Below are 16965 nucleotides of genomic sequence, written 5' to 3' on the forward strand. Positions count from 1 at the left end.
CTTTAAAAGCGCGAAATGACGTACGCTATTTTTTATTACTGCATCGATCGTGATCAGTGCAGCGATAACAATCAATTGCGATCAGTTGGATCGACCGTGAATGTTACTGAGGTGACACGGCTAAAAAAAAAGAAAGATCGCGTTTTTAGGGCGATCTTAATGTACAATACTTGTTGATATCTTATTAGGAACTCTTGATTGATATGTGGGGTTTAACGTCCCAAAACCACCATATGATCATGGGAGACGCCGTAGTGGAGGGCTCCGGAAATTTAGACCACCTGGAGTTCTCTAATATTAGGAACTCTTAGTTTTGTATAAGGAGCTCTTCTTGTTTTGCATTTCGCCTGTATTGTGTGCATGTATTACGTAGTGATAACTGGTTTATACTAAATTGGAGTCCCGTGTAACAAAACATGAAGGATGTATTGCACTTCACTGTGAAAACAATCTCAAGCGTGTAATTCACTCCCATTTACTGGAGAGAGATATCCCTCTTGCCAGCACAGACACACTCATAGAAGGTAGTGACCCCTGTTCCAGCAAAGCTGAGTCGTGTTTTGAAAACGTTCCATATTAAAGGGCTGATGCGAGTCATGGAAAAGCATCCAGTGAGAGTTGTCAGACCAAGAATATAAAAGTTCAACCGACAGCTCTTAGTCACCGCCATTTAGCCGCGTACATCGCCTTGGAATCATATTTAACGAGAATGTATGCGATGATTCCCACTGCTAAACACAATGTGCGTTGCGTGCTTTTATTTCTTTGCAAGAAGACGTCATATCTCAAACAAGATGACAAAACGCGGGGTGCACATTCGGTATTTACGGCAGCACAAGAACCGAAAATCACGAAGTCAATCTCAGATCACTTCTCCATTCTCCGCTTTTAGTCATAGTGCGCCTATAGTTACAGCAGATAGCGAAGAAACTTGGCAGCGAAAGTTTCTTAGACAACATAAAAATTGAAAAAAAAAAATTATGTCCCTGTGTCGTTTTTCTGAAAGTGCGAAAGAAGTATTCTTTTTTTTGTACCTTCACTTTACCAGTGACATTATTTTTAGGTACTGCGTAAAAACGTTGCCTTCGAGAGATGTACATTGCTTCTTCGACGACTGTGAGGTGAGCGTGGTAGAAGGTGCGATTTAAACAACAGATATATGGCTAAGCTGACGCTGAACTCCGTGTCCTCACAGGTTTTCTAATGAGCTTTGGTTTATTTATCTCAATATCAATGAAAGATCGCAAGATAATGCTTGTATTTGGAAAAAAAATATTGCCGTTGTTTGGGAACTACTTCTGTAGCGCCGAGGCATGTAAAATAAGGACGATGCGGCCTCGTGGGCGGAGCCTATATATTTAATCTTAGGTTGCCAACGACTATAGATACGCAGTTTCAAGATTGCAAGCGTTGTGCCCAAAAACAACTTCCGGTCACGTGACCGGAAGTTTTTTGCGATCTGGTAAATGAGGTACCTCATTTACCAGATCGTAACGTCAAAACTGAAAGGTCGTTTTTACGTTTTTTCCAGGGTAAGGAAAGTCTCTTATCAGTTTTACAGATAAAAAGAAAGTGCGAAACGTTCAAAGCAATATTTTGCTGTTTCTATGTAGCCCAAAAGAACACTTACTTGAATATATTTTGCCAAATTAGGGAAGAAAAGTGTAGAAAATCGGCGGGCTATTTTCTAACGCTCTTTTCGCCCATTAATGTTATTCTGGCAGATCAACAGACGAAAGCAGTTGTCATCAATGTGTTCTAAACAAGCCAGCTAAGCAGCGACCGTTGAGTTGTTTTATATGATTTCATTTGTTACATATGGTGTTTCATTGCATCTATTATATCGTTATACCATTGTATCATGATATTGCATTGAGTTCTTGTGTACCTATATGCCAACATTGTCATGTATATTAGAGCAAATGTCTTCACTGTAACGTAGTGATGTTAGTCGTGAAATATAGATGTGCCGAAGTGTATATGTCCTGTTACTGGAATGGTATGAAGCCTTTGTGTTCTGTACATGCTGTAAATAATCTTTTTCTAAACAGGTCTGTGTTTGTAAATCTAAACAAACAGTGAAGGGGTTCATAGCTCACTATAGCCAGCGCACTGTATAGAAGAGGAGAATGATGCTAGCGGGTGCGCCCGTGGCACACGGAAGCCGCTGGCAGCGGGCAGTTGCGGCCGGATACCGGTTAGGTAAAGATGGCTGCTAGTCTGTCTCGGTGTCTTCCCGTAGGGGTGCCGGGCTAGTGGCATCCCGAAACCCTACAAGCTATCAGCCACATATATCGGCCTGAATTCCCTCAATCAGTGATGGCCCACCTCGACGGCGTAGCTGAGCGCATCGACGATGTGTTCGCTCCCGCTGTGGTCGTCCCGGCCCCAGTGGAACTCGGCCTGATCGAACACGTACTCCTCCGTCAGAAGTCCTCCGGTCACGATCGGTTTCGGCATCGACGCGCGCACACGCACTGCAACGGACAGAGCAGTGATTAATGCCTAATACCAATTGGTGCAGCGCGAAGCGAAGTCATGTCGACATGAAAGAAGTTCACTATTAACCTCGAAGGGGGCAGAAACGGCAAAATTCACATGAACCCCCCTCACTTAGCCTGTCTCGGTGTCTTCCCTGAGGGGTATCGGGCTAGCGGTAGCCCGAAACCCTACAAGCTATAAGCCACATATATCAGCCGAAAAACCCCACTGCAAATCCATTCTGAGGGAACTTGGGGCAGCTACGTGCTACACTGATGCTAAGACTGAGGAAGCGCAGTGGAGCCAGATGATGGCGTTGCCCTTCTCTCTTTCCCATCCCCTTCTCTTCTATTTTCTACACCTTTGCCACACTATACAATACTTACGCTTGCTCTCTCTCTTTTTGGGTATCTTTCTTTCTCTATTCCTTTCCCTGTCTTGTAATCTTCTCCCTCTCTCTCTTTTCTATTTACATCTACCTTTTTTCGTGATCGAATCTCTGCTGCGACTACCGCATTTTCGGTGGAGACGAAAATGTTTTAGACCTGTGTACTCAGATTTAGGTGCACCCAGGGGGTAGAAATTTCCGAAGCCCTGCACTACGGGGTCTCTATTAACCATATCGCGGTTTGGGGAGGTTAAACGCCCAAAATTAATAATATTATTGTTCTTTCGTTCTCTCAATACACTCGTTCTCTCCCTCGTCAGAGTTGTTACATCCCACGCCGGACACACAGGCGCACGTGTTCTGGGAGTGAAGGAGAGGGTGAAGATGAGGACGAAAAGAGGAGCGCGCTTGGTTTTAAAAAAAATTGCTGGAGTGGAAGTTCTTGCCCACGAGTGAAGCAATGCCAACCGTATAAGATAGCGGCTGCGGCAGCCATATGTTACTCTATGGCCATCTTACTAGGGGCATGATGAGCTGTTGGCGTTCGCCAATGTTTAGTAAAAATGTCTAACGATTTCGAGTACTCCGTACTCAACTATGGGAGAGTAGCCGTCCCGCTAAAAAAGCAAACAGAAACCCCAGTTGATCACGCTAACCCCGACACCAGGGAAGTCTGTTTGTCTGCCGTAAGTTGGAATCCATACTTCAAACAATTGAAAAAGAGTGTTTTCCTTGCACGCCCATGAGTTTAACTTAGCAACCTTTCCGGTTGAGATAGTGCTCAAAGTGCGTCATTGCATTGCTACTTTTCTTTCGTATGCCTCGAATTCAAGGCAAAATTTATTGGAGATTAAGTCGCCGAATCTAGTCTCCTCGGATAATTTTATCGGAAACAACTATCTTTTAATTTATAATTAACGTATCCTTTAGACTAACAAATCAAAGCCACTTGATGTCTAAGTGGGCACCACCAGAAAAAAAGGATGTTTCGGAGATCTTTGGAGGGAAAAAGCTGGCAAAGCATTGCAGGAGCTTCCACTCCAGCAACTTTTTTAGGGGCGAAGCTCCTTAAAGCGGCACCCGTTCGTCCCATGTAGTAGTCGTAGTCGTAGTCGTAGTGTGTAACCAGTCTTACGTTTTGATCTGCAAGGTGTTGCCGGTGGGAGATTTCTCCTGTGCGTTGTTGGACAATAAAAATTAGCAGCGTGTGCGTCAACTAAAAGCCGAATTCTCGTGTCTCTCATTCCCCATTAGCAGCCATTGGCATGTACATTGAGCACTATCTGACAAGAAAGGGTTGCTACGTTATACTCGCTGGGCGTTACCTCCTTGGTTTTAGAAAGGTTCAGCGAGTCTTTGAGCCGCAGTGCCATGAATACAGTGAACTTGCATATACCACGAACTCGAGGTGAATAAAGGTGGGAAAGAGATACGAAGCGCGAACTGTAAGAAAGTAAAAGCCGAATTCTCCGGTCTCTCATTCCCCATTAGCAGTCATCGGCATGTACATTGAGCACTATCTGACAAGAAAGGGTCGCTACGTTATACTCGCTGGGCGTAACCTCCTTGGTTTTAGAAAGGTTTAGCGAGCGTTGGGCAGCAGTGCCATGAATACAGTGAACTAGTATATACCATGAACTCGAGGTGGTTAAAGATGGGAAGTAGACACGAAGCGCAAGCCGTAAGAAAGTGTGCATGTGCCACCTCTCGTTTTGTCCTTGGAATGTCCGCTGGATGGTGGTGCTTCTATATGAGGAATATATGATGAAAAGATGCGTGATGGTGGTACTCGGAGTGTTGAATAGATGGACGAACGGACACACAGACAGATGCATGGACAGACGCATGGATGGCTGCACGGACGGATGAATGCATGGGGGACGTAGGGCTGGATGCATGGATGAACGCAGGGACGAACGCACAGATGGACGTGCGGACGCACGGGTAGACGCACGCACGAACGGGCGGATGGACGCACGAACGGTCACACAGATGGACGCATGGACGTGCGGAAGCAAGAACGAATGGACGGACGGATACTTCGCCCCACTCTCCATCATTCACTCCGTGGATATGCTGCCATTTGTTTTGTAAAACTTCCTTGGCCGGTTCCCGATGACGACGACGACGATGATGATGGTGGTGGTGGTGATGATGATGATTATTATTATAATGATGGTTTTCTGGTGACGCCACTCGGCATAACGAAAAGTTAAGCAGCTGAACTGTAAATATTGTTGCGAGACAGATATTATTGTCTGTGTTTGAATGAGCGCGTCCATTGTTGTATGTGGTCGTAGATGTAGTTAAATGGTGGTTGAACAGGCTGAGCATAAGCTGTATGAGAAAACGCGCTGATGATTAAAAGCAAAGCAAGCATGTGTTAAGAACAAAATGTAGGCCATTCGACGTAATTTCCGTACCCTACTGTTCAGAAAAAGTTTGTTTAAACTACGTACCAGAAATGATAACATTTGAGTAATAAGAGGCACAGGTGTGTTTAGAAAAAGTGTTTAACGATTCAGAATACCGGGTACTCTACTATGGCAGAGCAGAAAGCCGTCCCGAGACATGTTGGTTTAGAATGAGTCGTTAGCGATTAAGAGTACCTGGTAATCTTCTATGGGAGAGCATAAACCCGTCACGAGGGCCACTGGGAGATGACAAAAAACATATTTTGTACTGGGAATGACAGCACGTCTTAAAGCCTCGGACTGCTGTTACTAAGATATGTGGAGCCCTCTACCTAGTACCAGTCCCTTTGGGCATTTAATGAAGGGTTCTCAGGTTGTTTTAACTGTACGATAAAGCGAGACTCTAGAGTGAAGATACAGCAGCACTGGACGTATTTTTACATACCAAGATGTGAGATGGATCATTAGCGTTTTAGCGTATTAGGTAATGTTATGCTCACTTTGAACAAACACGAAAGGCCAAACACACGTACGATTCTGCAACTTGTTTCGGATTGCCCTCTACTAATGACGATGTCAATCGGTGGACTCGGAGTGACCCACGAGCTCTGCGCTGGAGCACACCACTCTGGCGGAGGGCAACAGAGGAGAATCTACCAATAGAACACACGCGCTCCCTCTGGAGCAAATGGCAGAGTCAGAATGGAACGCGATGCGCGCTTGCTTGAGTGGGCACGCTGGGCACGGCGACGCTACGCTATAGCAAAAGGTCAGATCTCACGCGAGGCGCAGCTGACGCTACCGCCATCTGTTGGCGCGCCTAAAGTTGGCACCGTTTTAAGGCACGGGGCGCCATCGAATTCCGGTCAAATCGACCGATTTTCTCGGAGTAGAAAAAGTCGCTCCGTGGAGTGGATCTCGGCGACGGAGCTGCTCCAGATCTGCCAATGGAACATACAGGGAGCACTCTCAATCCACCAATGGAAGAGACTTGCTCCGCACGGAGCATAAGAAAGTATTACTGGAAGTGCTCCAAATCTGCCAATGGATGACACTATAAGAAAAGAAATACAGAGTATTTGGGGTATTTTCCTGCCGTGCAACTGTAACCGTGATCTACTTTGCATTACTACGTTATCACCGCGGTCCCAGCACTTACAGTTCACGAACGACGTGCGCGAGATCAGGGTGGCATTGCATTTCTGAGAGGTATGATGATAGCCGAGCTTTCGACGAAGCCACATGGAAACCATTGTTCCGTGGCCGAAACACACTCCAAGTACTCTTTTTTTTTTCTTGTGTTGCGGTATGCTGCTGCCACACAGCGGAGAAATTTGGCAATCCTCCGAGGGAGACATAGTGGCCTCCGGGATTGCACTGAGGCAATCTCGGAACTCGTTCGATGCTGGATACTTACGCGTTCTTCCGGTGTTGTAGACGACCGGGTTGGCGAGCGGCGTGGAGAAGTGCTGGAATCGCAGCGGCGGCACCGCCACACCGATCGACTTGTGCGACAGCAGGAGCACGGGAGACTGCTTGTCGCCGTTGCAGCTGCTCCACTCCTGGCCCCACTCGCGGGGGACTGTGCAATCAATCAATCAATCAATCAATCAATCAATCAATCAATCGATGAAAACTTGCACAGTCCTTTACGCATTTACTTCAGACGACTCGAAGGCGAAAGCTATCTTCTTCCATTTCTGCTAAGGCTATTGCATTGATTGTCGCCCCTCCCCACTAAAGTTTTGTGCATACAAAGTGGTTTACAATGGCCTCCGGGATCAGAGGTGTTGGCAGTTTTCTGCATCTCACGTGGCTTTGCAGCGCCTCCGGTATCGGCCCACTATTGCTGAAGTGAAGGTGTCATATGTGACAATGTAGTGACGTGACGTAATGATAACGTAGCACGTCCAAAATACGGTGACCAGTGACATCATGATTACGTCATAATGTGACTTCATCACATCATGATTTTTGGCATCACTCGTGTTGATGCCGATGTCGCCAACAGTCATATTTACCTTTGATGAGGAGTCGAAGCCCCTTAATAACCCTGTAATAGCGAACGTACGATGTTGAGTTTGAAGCCCACGGTTGCATTTTGTTTTCCAAGTGATGCTTTAGGTTTGAATAGTTATTAAGCAATTGCTGCACATTAAGCTATTGAATTGATTAAGCTTTAACTCAGACAATATCATGTGCACTTACGAGGATTTTTTTCTTTAACAATTGAAAATCGAAGCGAACAATCTCCTAATTGTTCTTGATGCAACACTGTGCACTTACATTACGGGGTCAAGCCACTCAACAATGATTAACCAACCAGTTATTGACTTGACAATTGAATCAATAGGTCAGAAAACTTATCGGACAGGTGGTCAGCAACCACGCGAGCCACTCGGTCACTAAATCGACTGATAAGTTAATCAATCACATAGTAAATCAACAAGTCTGCTAGATGAACCAATTCATTGGTACGCCACCGCCGCCGCCACTGCTTCTGCTGCTGCTGCTGCTGCTACTACTACTACTACTACTACTACTACTACTTATATCAACAACAACAACAACAACAACAACAACAACAACAACAACAACAACAACAACAACAACAACAACAACAACAACAACAACAACAACAACAACAACAACAACAACAACAACAATAATAATAATAATAATAATAATAACTACGATTGTGGTCGGGAAAATGACATATTGAGATGAAATAAAGAATTCAGGACTTTTACGCAAAAACAACGATATGATATGGCACAAGTCGCGGTTATCTTCGGCCTAATATCGGCACATTCGTGTTGTCACTTGTTACCCTTATCAATATTTGGCCTCTGTGGCCCGTAGAATGTGTTGCAATCAAAGTAAGTACGAACATTTTCCTTGAATCGGGGTCGAGGTAAGCGTTGCATGGCGAATGTACTCACTGATTGGCTGGGGCCCTGGGATGTGACATTTGGGGACGTAGTAATGCCACCGCTCACGCACGAGTCCCTGCGCAACTTATGAGAAATACACGAAAATACGTAGATGGGAGAAGCATGACCATGGGCATAATGACAAGGTTGTTCGTTTAAAAGATATTGAGGCCAGTCAATTGTTGTCAACACCGAAGATTACGTGATGTAGTTTAAATGAAAAAAATTACGGCATATTCACGGGGTGAATGATGATGAATGGGCGAAGCTCCGGAGGGATTCATCGGTAAACTGTGAATCTTCCGTGTAATTCGCCCAGTCGATCATCATGTAAAGACGTGAGAAACGCTGTGTGTGTATATACACACATCAACTTTTATTTGTTCTTAGACGATGGATGGCTTGCGATGTCCCTTGCCTCGCGCGCTCGCACATCGGGATTCTGTCTGCGAGCGCGCGCTGCTGCCGCCTTGCGCTCTCTCCGCTGTGCAGCCTTATCCATCCGGCGACTCCGAGCGCGCGCCAACAGCGAACGGATTTTATTACAACGCTCCCCCTAGCGTACGTCGCCGCACTAAATCGAACGATTGCCTTCAACCAATGACACGCGCCATATGTGACATCATTCCTATTTTATAAGATCTCGCGTCTTTCATCAACTACAAGTACCGCTTTCTAGTTTATAACATCTTGCATCTTTTCATCATCAGCTACAAGTACCACCATCTAGTAAACACTACAAGAACTAAACGAGAGGTGGCTACATACAGGAGACGGTACCACCATCTAGTGAACACTGCAAGAACTAAACTAGAGGTGGCTACATACAGAGGACGGTACCGCTATCTAGTGAACACTGAAAGAACTAAACTAGGGGTGGCTACATACAGGCTACAGGGGACGCACAGCCCACGCCCCAAGGAGCTTCGCCCCTAAAATCCATAAAATATTCAGTCTACGACAGCCAGCCAGCCAGGCCAGCCAGCCAGGCCAGCCAGCCAGGCCAGCCAGCCAGGCCAGGCCAGTCCAGCCAGGCCAGGCCAGCCAGCTAGTCGGACAGACAAACAGACAGACAGACAGACAGACAGACAGACAGACAGACAGACAGATAGATAGATAGATAGATAGATAGATAGATAGATAGATAGATAGATAGATAGATAGATAGATAGATAGATAGATAGATAGATAGATAGATAGACAGACAGACAGACAGATAGATAGATAGATAGATAGATAGATAGATAGATAGATAGATAGATAGATAGATAGATAGATAGCAAATTATGAGTCCTCAAACGTCATACCAACAATTTGCCAGAGTAGGACGAAGGCCAGCTGTTTTCCGTCCATGGCGACGGGTCATCAGCAAACACCCACACCAAATAATTTGGAGCGTTTCAGACCCGCTGCATTGCCAGAATTCCGCGTCATTCGGCGTCAGCACTGCTGTGCTCTGAAGATGCAAAATTGGAGAGAAAACGGTAGTGTGAAGACATCGTCCGACGTCGGGCACGAAATGTGGGCAAACGACTATAGAATCTAAAATTGTCGAGACACCTCAACGGACTTCTACATTTCTACGCCCCGCACTGAACATCTATAGGGAGGGGGGGTGAGGGGATGACAGTGTGCTCCGCACCACTTGTCTGTCGTAACTGTCTCGTCGATGGTTAAATAAGCAGGGTTATGATTACACATGTTTTCAGTGGTAATGGCGGCCAATGACTTTTGATGTTGCGTACTAAAAACTGTTCACTTCTGATCTTTAGCTTCCCAAACACAGGCACAAAAGACTGTGAATGGTTCGTCATGGCTTCATTTTTATTTTCATCAGGAGAATGCGTGGGGGGGGGGGGGCTGCGAAGAAACATCGTTTTTTTCTCTCCTTCCCTTGATGGGGCGCTCTGCACACTCACACGGCCACATGAACATAAACCGGAGCTTCTCTCCTTCACGTTCACGGCTCTAAAAACTCTGGGCCATGTAAGTGTTCGACGAATCGTGCAGAGCCTGTGGTTTCAAGCATGTGTCAGCGCTTCGTCACAAACTGCAAAGTGTGTGATTACAATGGGCTTGGAATTCCCGTATCGTTCTCTACGAACCACGAGCACAAATGACGTGGGAGCTTACCTGCACCAGCCAGCTTTAGTTGTACTCTTGCTGCGCACAGACCTGGCGATGTTAGTGATGATGATAACCTTGGATAACGCGGCACGTACCCACAATGAGGGAAAATCCAAGAATCGGGTAGTTGTTGTTGTCTTGAGCAAAGCGACTAAACCAGAACAGCAACCGTCCGATTCTTGCATTCTCCCTCATTTTGGGCACGTGCCATGTGATCCATGGCATGTACCACCATAATAATGCCATGTGATCCACGGCATGTACTATCATCATCACTACGACTATCGACATAAATTTTTACTGCCCTGTGTGTCATGAAAAGAGAGAGAGAAATATTTTAATGAAGAGCTGGAGAAGTATGCCTGGTTTTTCACCTGGCAAGCTACTCGAGGTGTCGTGTGATGACTATGATATATACAGTGATAAACACATAACACAATATTTCTCTTTCATGATTGATTAATGGATACGTGGGGTTCGACGTTCCAAAACTACCATATGATTACGAGAGATGCCGTAGTGGAGGAGTCCGAAAATTTCGACCATTTGGGGTTCTTTAAGGTGCACACAAATCTGAGCACATGGGCCTACATCATTTTCACCTTCATCGAAAATGCAGCCGCCGGAGCCGGGATTCAATCCCACGACCTGCGGGCCAGCAGTCTTGGCCACTAGACCACCGTGGCAGATCTGATGTTCGTTAGCGCACATGCTCTGGCAATGCTCAGCGTTACAAAATGCCTATTTTAATAAACAGGAGGACTGGGAGGAAGCCTTGACAAGTGGCAGTTTCTGTGGACAACTGAGGGCTGTCCAAAGGACCCGCGAACGGGCGGAAAACTGTGGTCTCCCGGCGCGAACGTGGGGGCGACCCGCAACACGAACTACACTGTGGTTCCTTAGGACCCGAGTAAAGTTTGTTAACGGACTCACTGATTATTGTTGCCCCCTAAACATGACTCATACACAGTGCAGGGAATTGAATGAGTAGTGGAATAATATTTTTATTAAGTTATACAGGGTAACAACTTTCCTAGATGCGAGCACTGACCGTGTAGTGCATGTAAAACATCATGATCATGTTCTCTCGTTGGATGTTCTGTTTTTAGCTGGCGCGCCCATGTTGTAAATACAACAATCGTTTCACATCACCAAAAATATATTCATTTTAGTTGCCAATTGTTGGTAATAACATATTTGAAAGCGACAGAACTTGGCAGGATTATATATTCCTTTAGTCGGCATGATAAATTCCTCATTGGCGAAGGAAACATCACCATAGCTGTATTCCAGAGCAGTGGCTACAAAAGGAGAAATAACTAGCTAGAGCTTTAGTAATGTGGTTTTAGTAATAATGCCATTACTACAAAAATGTAGCACTTTGTTTGTCTACCATACAAAAATGTCATATCGCCCCGCCGCTGTGGTCTAGTGGCTATGGTACTCGGCTGCTGACCCGCAGGTCACGGTATCGAATCCCGCCTGCAGCGGCTGCATTTTCGATGGAGGTGAAAATGCTGTAGGCCCGTGTGCTCAGATTTGGGCGCACGTTAAAGAACCCCAGGTGGTAGAAATTTCCGGAGCCCTCCCCTACAGCGTCTTTCATAATCATAGGGTGGTTTTGGGACGTTAAACCCCACATATCTATCAATCGTCAAAAATCTCATATCGCATTGAAGTGAAGCTATGAATGTTGTGTTGTCGCTCGACCAGGTGAAATAAGCGGACGACTAACCTTGATAGATCAGTTCGGAGTACTAAATATAGAATCCGTCATGGAGATGATTTCTTAGCGCACACAATTATAACTGTAAGGAAACATACAAAACAGAATCACATCCACAACATCTATGTGGCCTTAACCAAATACCAATGCGTCTAAAGATAGTCAAATATTTAAAAATTAAATTCTATTCAAGTTAAGCTGGTCGAGCTTCAAAAAGCACTTTCTCGATCTTGCGACATGCTACCGTTGACAAGACAAAAAAATAATGATGATCTATAGTTTCAACTTCCTCGTAGAATTTTCATAGAGACGATACCGCGAAACCAGCCTACTATAGAGGTTTGCCAAGGGAGCAAGGCAGCGAAACTAAAAATTGTTTACTTTCGATTATGCTTATGGACACCAATGGTTTTTACGAGGAGACGTTAGATGTTTAAATCCTTTCCACGTTATCCCTGATTCAGATGCATCTAAATTTGTTTAAATGTACAGTCTGCCGATAGAATTTTATATGATTAAAAATCTCCGACGGTTAATCACTGTAATGTTGATAATGTTGATGTTTTTTACGACTAGCTTCCACTGCTGGCACGCACCGCATAAGAATGGTTGACCGCTAGACCGCTGTTACATAATAGAGAGAGTAGAAATATAGAGGGGAAAAGAAAGAAAAAAGAAGATGTACTGCAAATGATAAACATGAAACTTCAAGATTGTTTTCGACTTCATCAAGTTAAAGACAACAATCGACCCAATCACTAGGTCCCCCGTTTATTCAGCTGAGGGACTGCAAGGTGTTTGCGACCCTTTTAGAAAGCTAACCTTGACATTCATGCTTCAACTGCCGGCTGTATATGCAGAACGGAATAGTAAATTGAATTTTTGTTCGCGTCAGGACAATCTCGCGGCATACCAGTGTATACCTGCACGATCCTGGAACAGCAGGTGTTGGACGTTGCGAGATGACTTTCGTGTAGGAAAACAACAAAAAGTTCGAAAGCGAAACGAAATGTCATTTAACGAACGTCAGAGCCTATTAAACGAAACAGACAATCTCAACCGTTTTCCTCGTGGATTTACTGCGTTGTCACGGCACAACGGCCGAAAGTAATTCAATCTGCGGCCAGACTCTGTGAAAGCCTCCGTCGCACAGCCGTGCTCAAATCCATACACTCCGCTCGAGCCGTGCTCTTTCAACTGCGTCGCGAGCGTGTTTGCTTGCTCAGCGTTCCGCGTCACTTGAAGGAGGCCGTGTCCAGCGTTAGACGAAAGCCGTGCAGCGATCAGCAAAAAGCCAACAAGCGAGCGGCCGTGAAGTAAAAGAGCAGCATCAAAAGAAGCGCGGTGGCAGCTCGGCAAGGCGGTGTTACGAGAGTGTTGCACACGAACAAACGCACATACCGGTGGCGCCGGTCACCCCCCGCCACCTGAGAAACGCCGCAGCTCACCGCCAGTCCGTTGACCGGTCGCGGGTGCAGCAGACGACGTCGGGTGCCTTCTAGCAGACGACGCTGACGTCTCCGAGCAGACGACGCGACGTGTGTCCGCGTGTGTAGCGTGCGTGTGCGTGCGTGTGTGTGTGCACCGTATAGTGCGTGCATGTGCATTCAAGCAGACGATCATGGTCGGCCTTCTGGTACGCGCCGGCCCGAAGCCAATCGTCGAGCCAATCGAAGCTGTCTTCTGCCCTTCCATCTCGGACAAGTTGACCGCCTGCGGCCGCCGCCGACAAATGGTAAGACTGGCATCACCGCATTTTTCTCGTCGCATCGTGAAGATGTGATGCGTATAGACTAGCCACCATCGACTAGCCACATACGGCTGTTCGCTTTGCGAACAGCCGCGAAGGAAATGAAATTGGATACCATAAGCGAGTCGGTCACGTTTTGACGAAATCAGAAGGGGGCATTGCGCGTGCCCTTCTGCGAAGCGGAAATACGTCGGCTCTTCCGCGACGTCAGCTTGAACGTGACTACAAGTCGTAATAGAGCACGCGACGATCAAGCACTCTGTATACCCTCACACACGTATAAACCTGTCAGTTTGATAGTCTGCGCTTGACGCTACGCGGGCTCGGCAGCTTCTTATACTTCACTACATGGGAGCTGCAATGACGTCATGTCAACGCAGCCTATTCGCTGCTGCTGTTAACCCGATCTTCAACGTGACAATGACGCGGGCGGATTGTTAGTGTCCTTTATGGAAGAACAACGATGGAGCCCTCGAGTGAGATGTACCTATATAACATTCCCGCCCTAACACCTAGCCTAACATACCAAACGTAAGATGTTATGCATGACGTCACCAAATCATCTGGGATGCCACGCGTGATTGGGTCACGAATGACGTCACTGGCTTCCCACGTTGCTCCTGCTACAACACGGCCTCTTCTCTATCACGCCACAGCGAGCTATTCATGTAACGCTCGTTATATGACGCAATTAGGGCGCGTGATCCTTGGCACCGTACTTCCTTGGCTGTAGCGACGTGATACATTCTCCTGATTTAATATGTCCTCAGCTCGAAGTCGCACCTGAGCTTTGTTGTAGGCAAGATTTCATAAGCAATTAAAGACAGTCGATATAGGATGCACAGAAACGCACCTCCCCGACTGTAGCAAAACACAATTGACAAATATGACCTATCAGTTCAGCCACTGACAGTGGTCCCCACGACGTTGCTCTTTCATGGCTATTTTGTAATTTACTTCGCACTAATACCACACATTTTGTACACACGCCTTAAACTTCGCCTATTGAAGTTCTTGCTGGCTGCGTATACGTCAACGTCCACCCTGCGCGCTTTGCACCGTGTGTTTCTAGGCAGCTTTAACATATTGTACACCCAAAGCTTTGCGATACAATTCCTCGCATTTCTTGTCATTGTGCATGCGTAATACGCTAAGATCACGAGTACGTACTGTAGGCAGTTTGCAATAGAGTATACACTATGTTTTTCGTTAGCCGTTGTCGCCACTGTGTATGCATCACACGCTAACCTCTTGAGTGCGCACGTCATGTTTGATTGATATGTGGGGTTTAACGTCCCAAAACCACCATATGGTTGTGAGAGACGCCGTAGTGGAGGGCTCCGGGAATTTCGACCACTTGGTGTTTTTTTAACGTGCAACCAAATCTGAGCACACGGGCCTACACCACTTCCGCCTCCATCGGAAACGCAGCCGCCGCTGCCGGGATTCAATCCCGCGACCTGCGGGTCAGCAGCCGAGTACCTTAGCCACTAGACCACCGCGTCGGGGCAAGATAACGCACGCCATATTTCGAGAGTTTAGTGTACACGAGTGAACGCAAACGTTGTGAACCGTATTCCAAGGCTGCATATTTTGAAAATAGCGCATACGTACGCAAGGAACGTGGAGCAGGCGTGCGCAATGCTACATCTCTGTTATTGCTTCACGTAACGTAACGGCTCTTTCACGTGCTATCCGTTAGTAGAATGGCTTTTCGGACAAGATTGTGTGTGGGCAAAATTTTGTGAGAACACTTAAAGTCATCCACGTGTGTTAATATTAATAGTTGCTGGGGTCTAACGTCGCAAAAACCACGGTATGATTGAGGGACGATGTGCTGGAGGGCTTCTTACATTTTGACCAGCTGGTGTTCGTTAACGTGTACCTAAATCTAAGCACACGGGCCTACAGCCTTTTCGCCTCCATCGAAAATGCAGCCGCCGCAGCCGAGATTCGTCAGCAGCCGAGTGCCTAAGCCACTAGACCACTGCGGCGGGTCATCTTGATGCGTTGAACTTGCCAAATGCATCATTTACAACTCATGTGTCATTTCAACATGAGTATTTTGTTTTTGTAAGTGATCTTTTAAGATTAACTTTCATTTCTTCTGGCTAAGTTACGACCGAGTTATGGCTCGCATTCTTGCTTCGTTCTCACAAATCACATTGCTTAAGTTATCGTGCTAAATTTCAGCTTGCTGCAGGAGTTTCTGCTTTATTTTATTAATGTGTTACAGAATTCCGGTATTTTGTCATCTATACATGTTTCATGCCCCCTGAAGACCTATTTCAAGACCTCACGATCAATAGCTCCCTTACATGTTCCTTCACAGCAACAACTTGCTTGTCCGCATCAAAACAAGTGCATTCTTTTTCGCATACGATGCTCGCTCTTGACGGTGTACTCTCGGTATAGGCGCCCGCACGGGAAGGGGGGGGGCGGTGAGAGGGGGGCGCAATCCCTGCCCCGTATAATGACGTAAGGTGGGGCGCTGCGACAGGGGGGAGGCAAAAGAAAAAAAAAAGAGGATAGCCTTAATTTCAGATCTTATGACGCTTATGACTCTCGACGTTAGAGAGCAACGCGTTCAATTGTCCTTCTCACAGCTGCACTGTTCGCAGGATCACCAGCTCCGCAACGCTGATGTCAGCTTGGTTTCCCGTAGAACGCGTTCGCGGTGACTGGAAGCTGCGTGATCGAGATAGAAGCGTGCCAACCGCGGAAAGACTTCTGTATGTACACAGCGACGTAGTCTTACGGCCCCTTGTGCATTCATTTATAGGGCGACTCAAAAGCGGAAACAGTGTCCATTTATTTTCTTAGTCTGTAAGATTATTTCTCCGCCCTGCCTCCCACATCTTTTCCAAAAGCTTTATGCACCTCAAGTGGCTCTGCAGCAGCACTGCCTCCGAGATCGGCCCATGTTTGACCAAGCGATTACGTTGGGTGATGACGTCGCCGTGTGACGTCACGAATATTTACATGTGATGTCACGATGGCGACCTTCACCGATCAATGTTTTTTTCGTCACTTCGAGGGGGTGGAGGGAGGTCAACCACAAAGCGTAATTCAATCTCTCCCCCTTCCCCCCGCCAGTTTACAGCCATCCCTTAGTAAATGTAGTGGTACTGAGTCGTACACGTGTT

At 46.4% G+C, this 16965-nt stretch overlaps 1 protein-coding gene across 1 annotated transcript in view; it reads right to left on the reverse strand.

Moving 5' to 3' along the window:
* Nucleotides 1-16965, reverse strand: part of LOC119161743 (carbonic anhydrase 1) — a 72721-nt gene that overhangs the window by 11571 nt on the left and 44185 nt on the right. The window contains exons 3-5 of the mRNA XM_075887827.1: nucleotides 8226-8300; nucleotides 6701-6865; nucleotides 2329-2477 (exon numbers count right to left, since the gene is read on the reverse strand). Of these exons, the coding sequence (XP_075743942.1) occupies nucleotides 2329-2477; nucleotides 6701-6865; nucleotides 8226-8300 (389 nt within the window). The remainder of the gene's footprint in view (nucleotides 1-2328; nucleotides 2478-6700; nucleotides 6866-8225; nucleotides 8301-16965) is intronic.

The sequence above is a fragment of the Rhipicephalus microplus genome, chromosome 3 (genome assembly GCF_043290135.1).
Source record: "Rhipicephalus microplus isolate Deutch F79 chromosome 3, USDA_Rmic, whole genome shotgun sequence".
Lineage (NCBI taxonomy): Eukaryota > Metazoa > Arthropoda > Arachnida > Ixodida > Ixodidae > Rhipicephalus > Rhipicephalus microplus.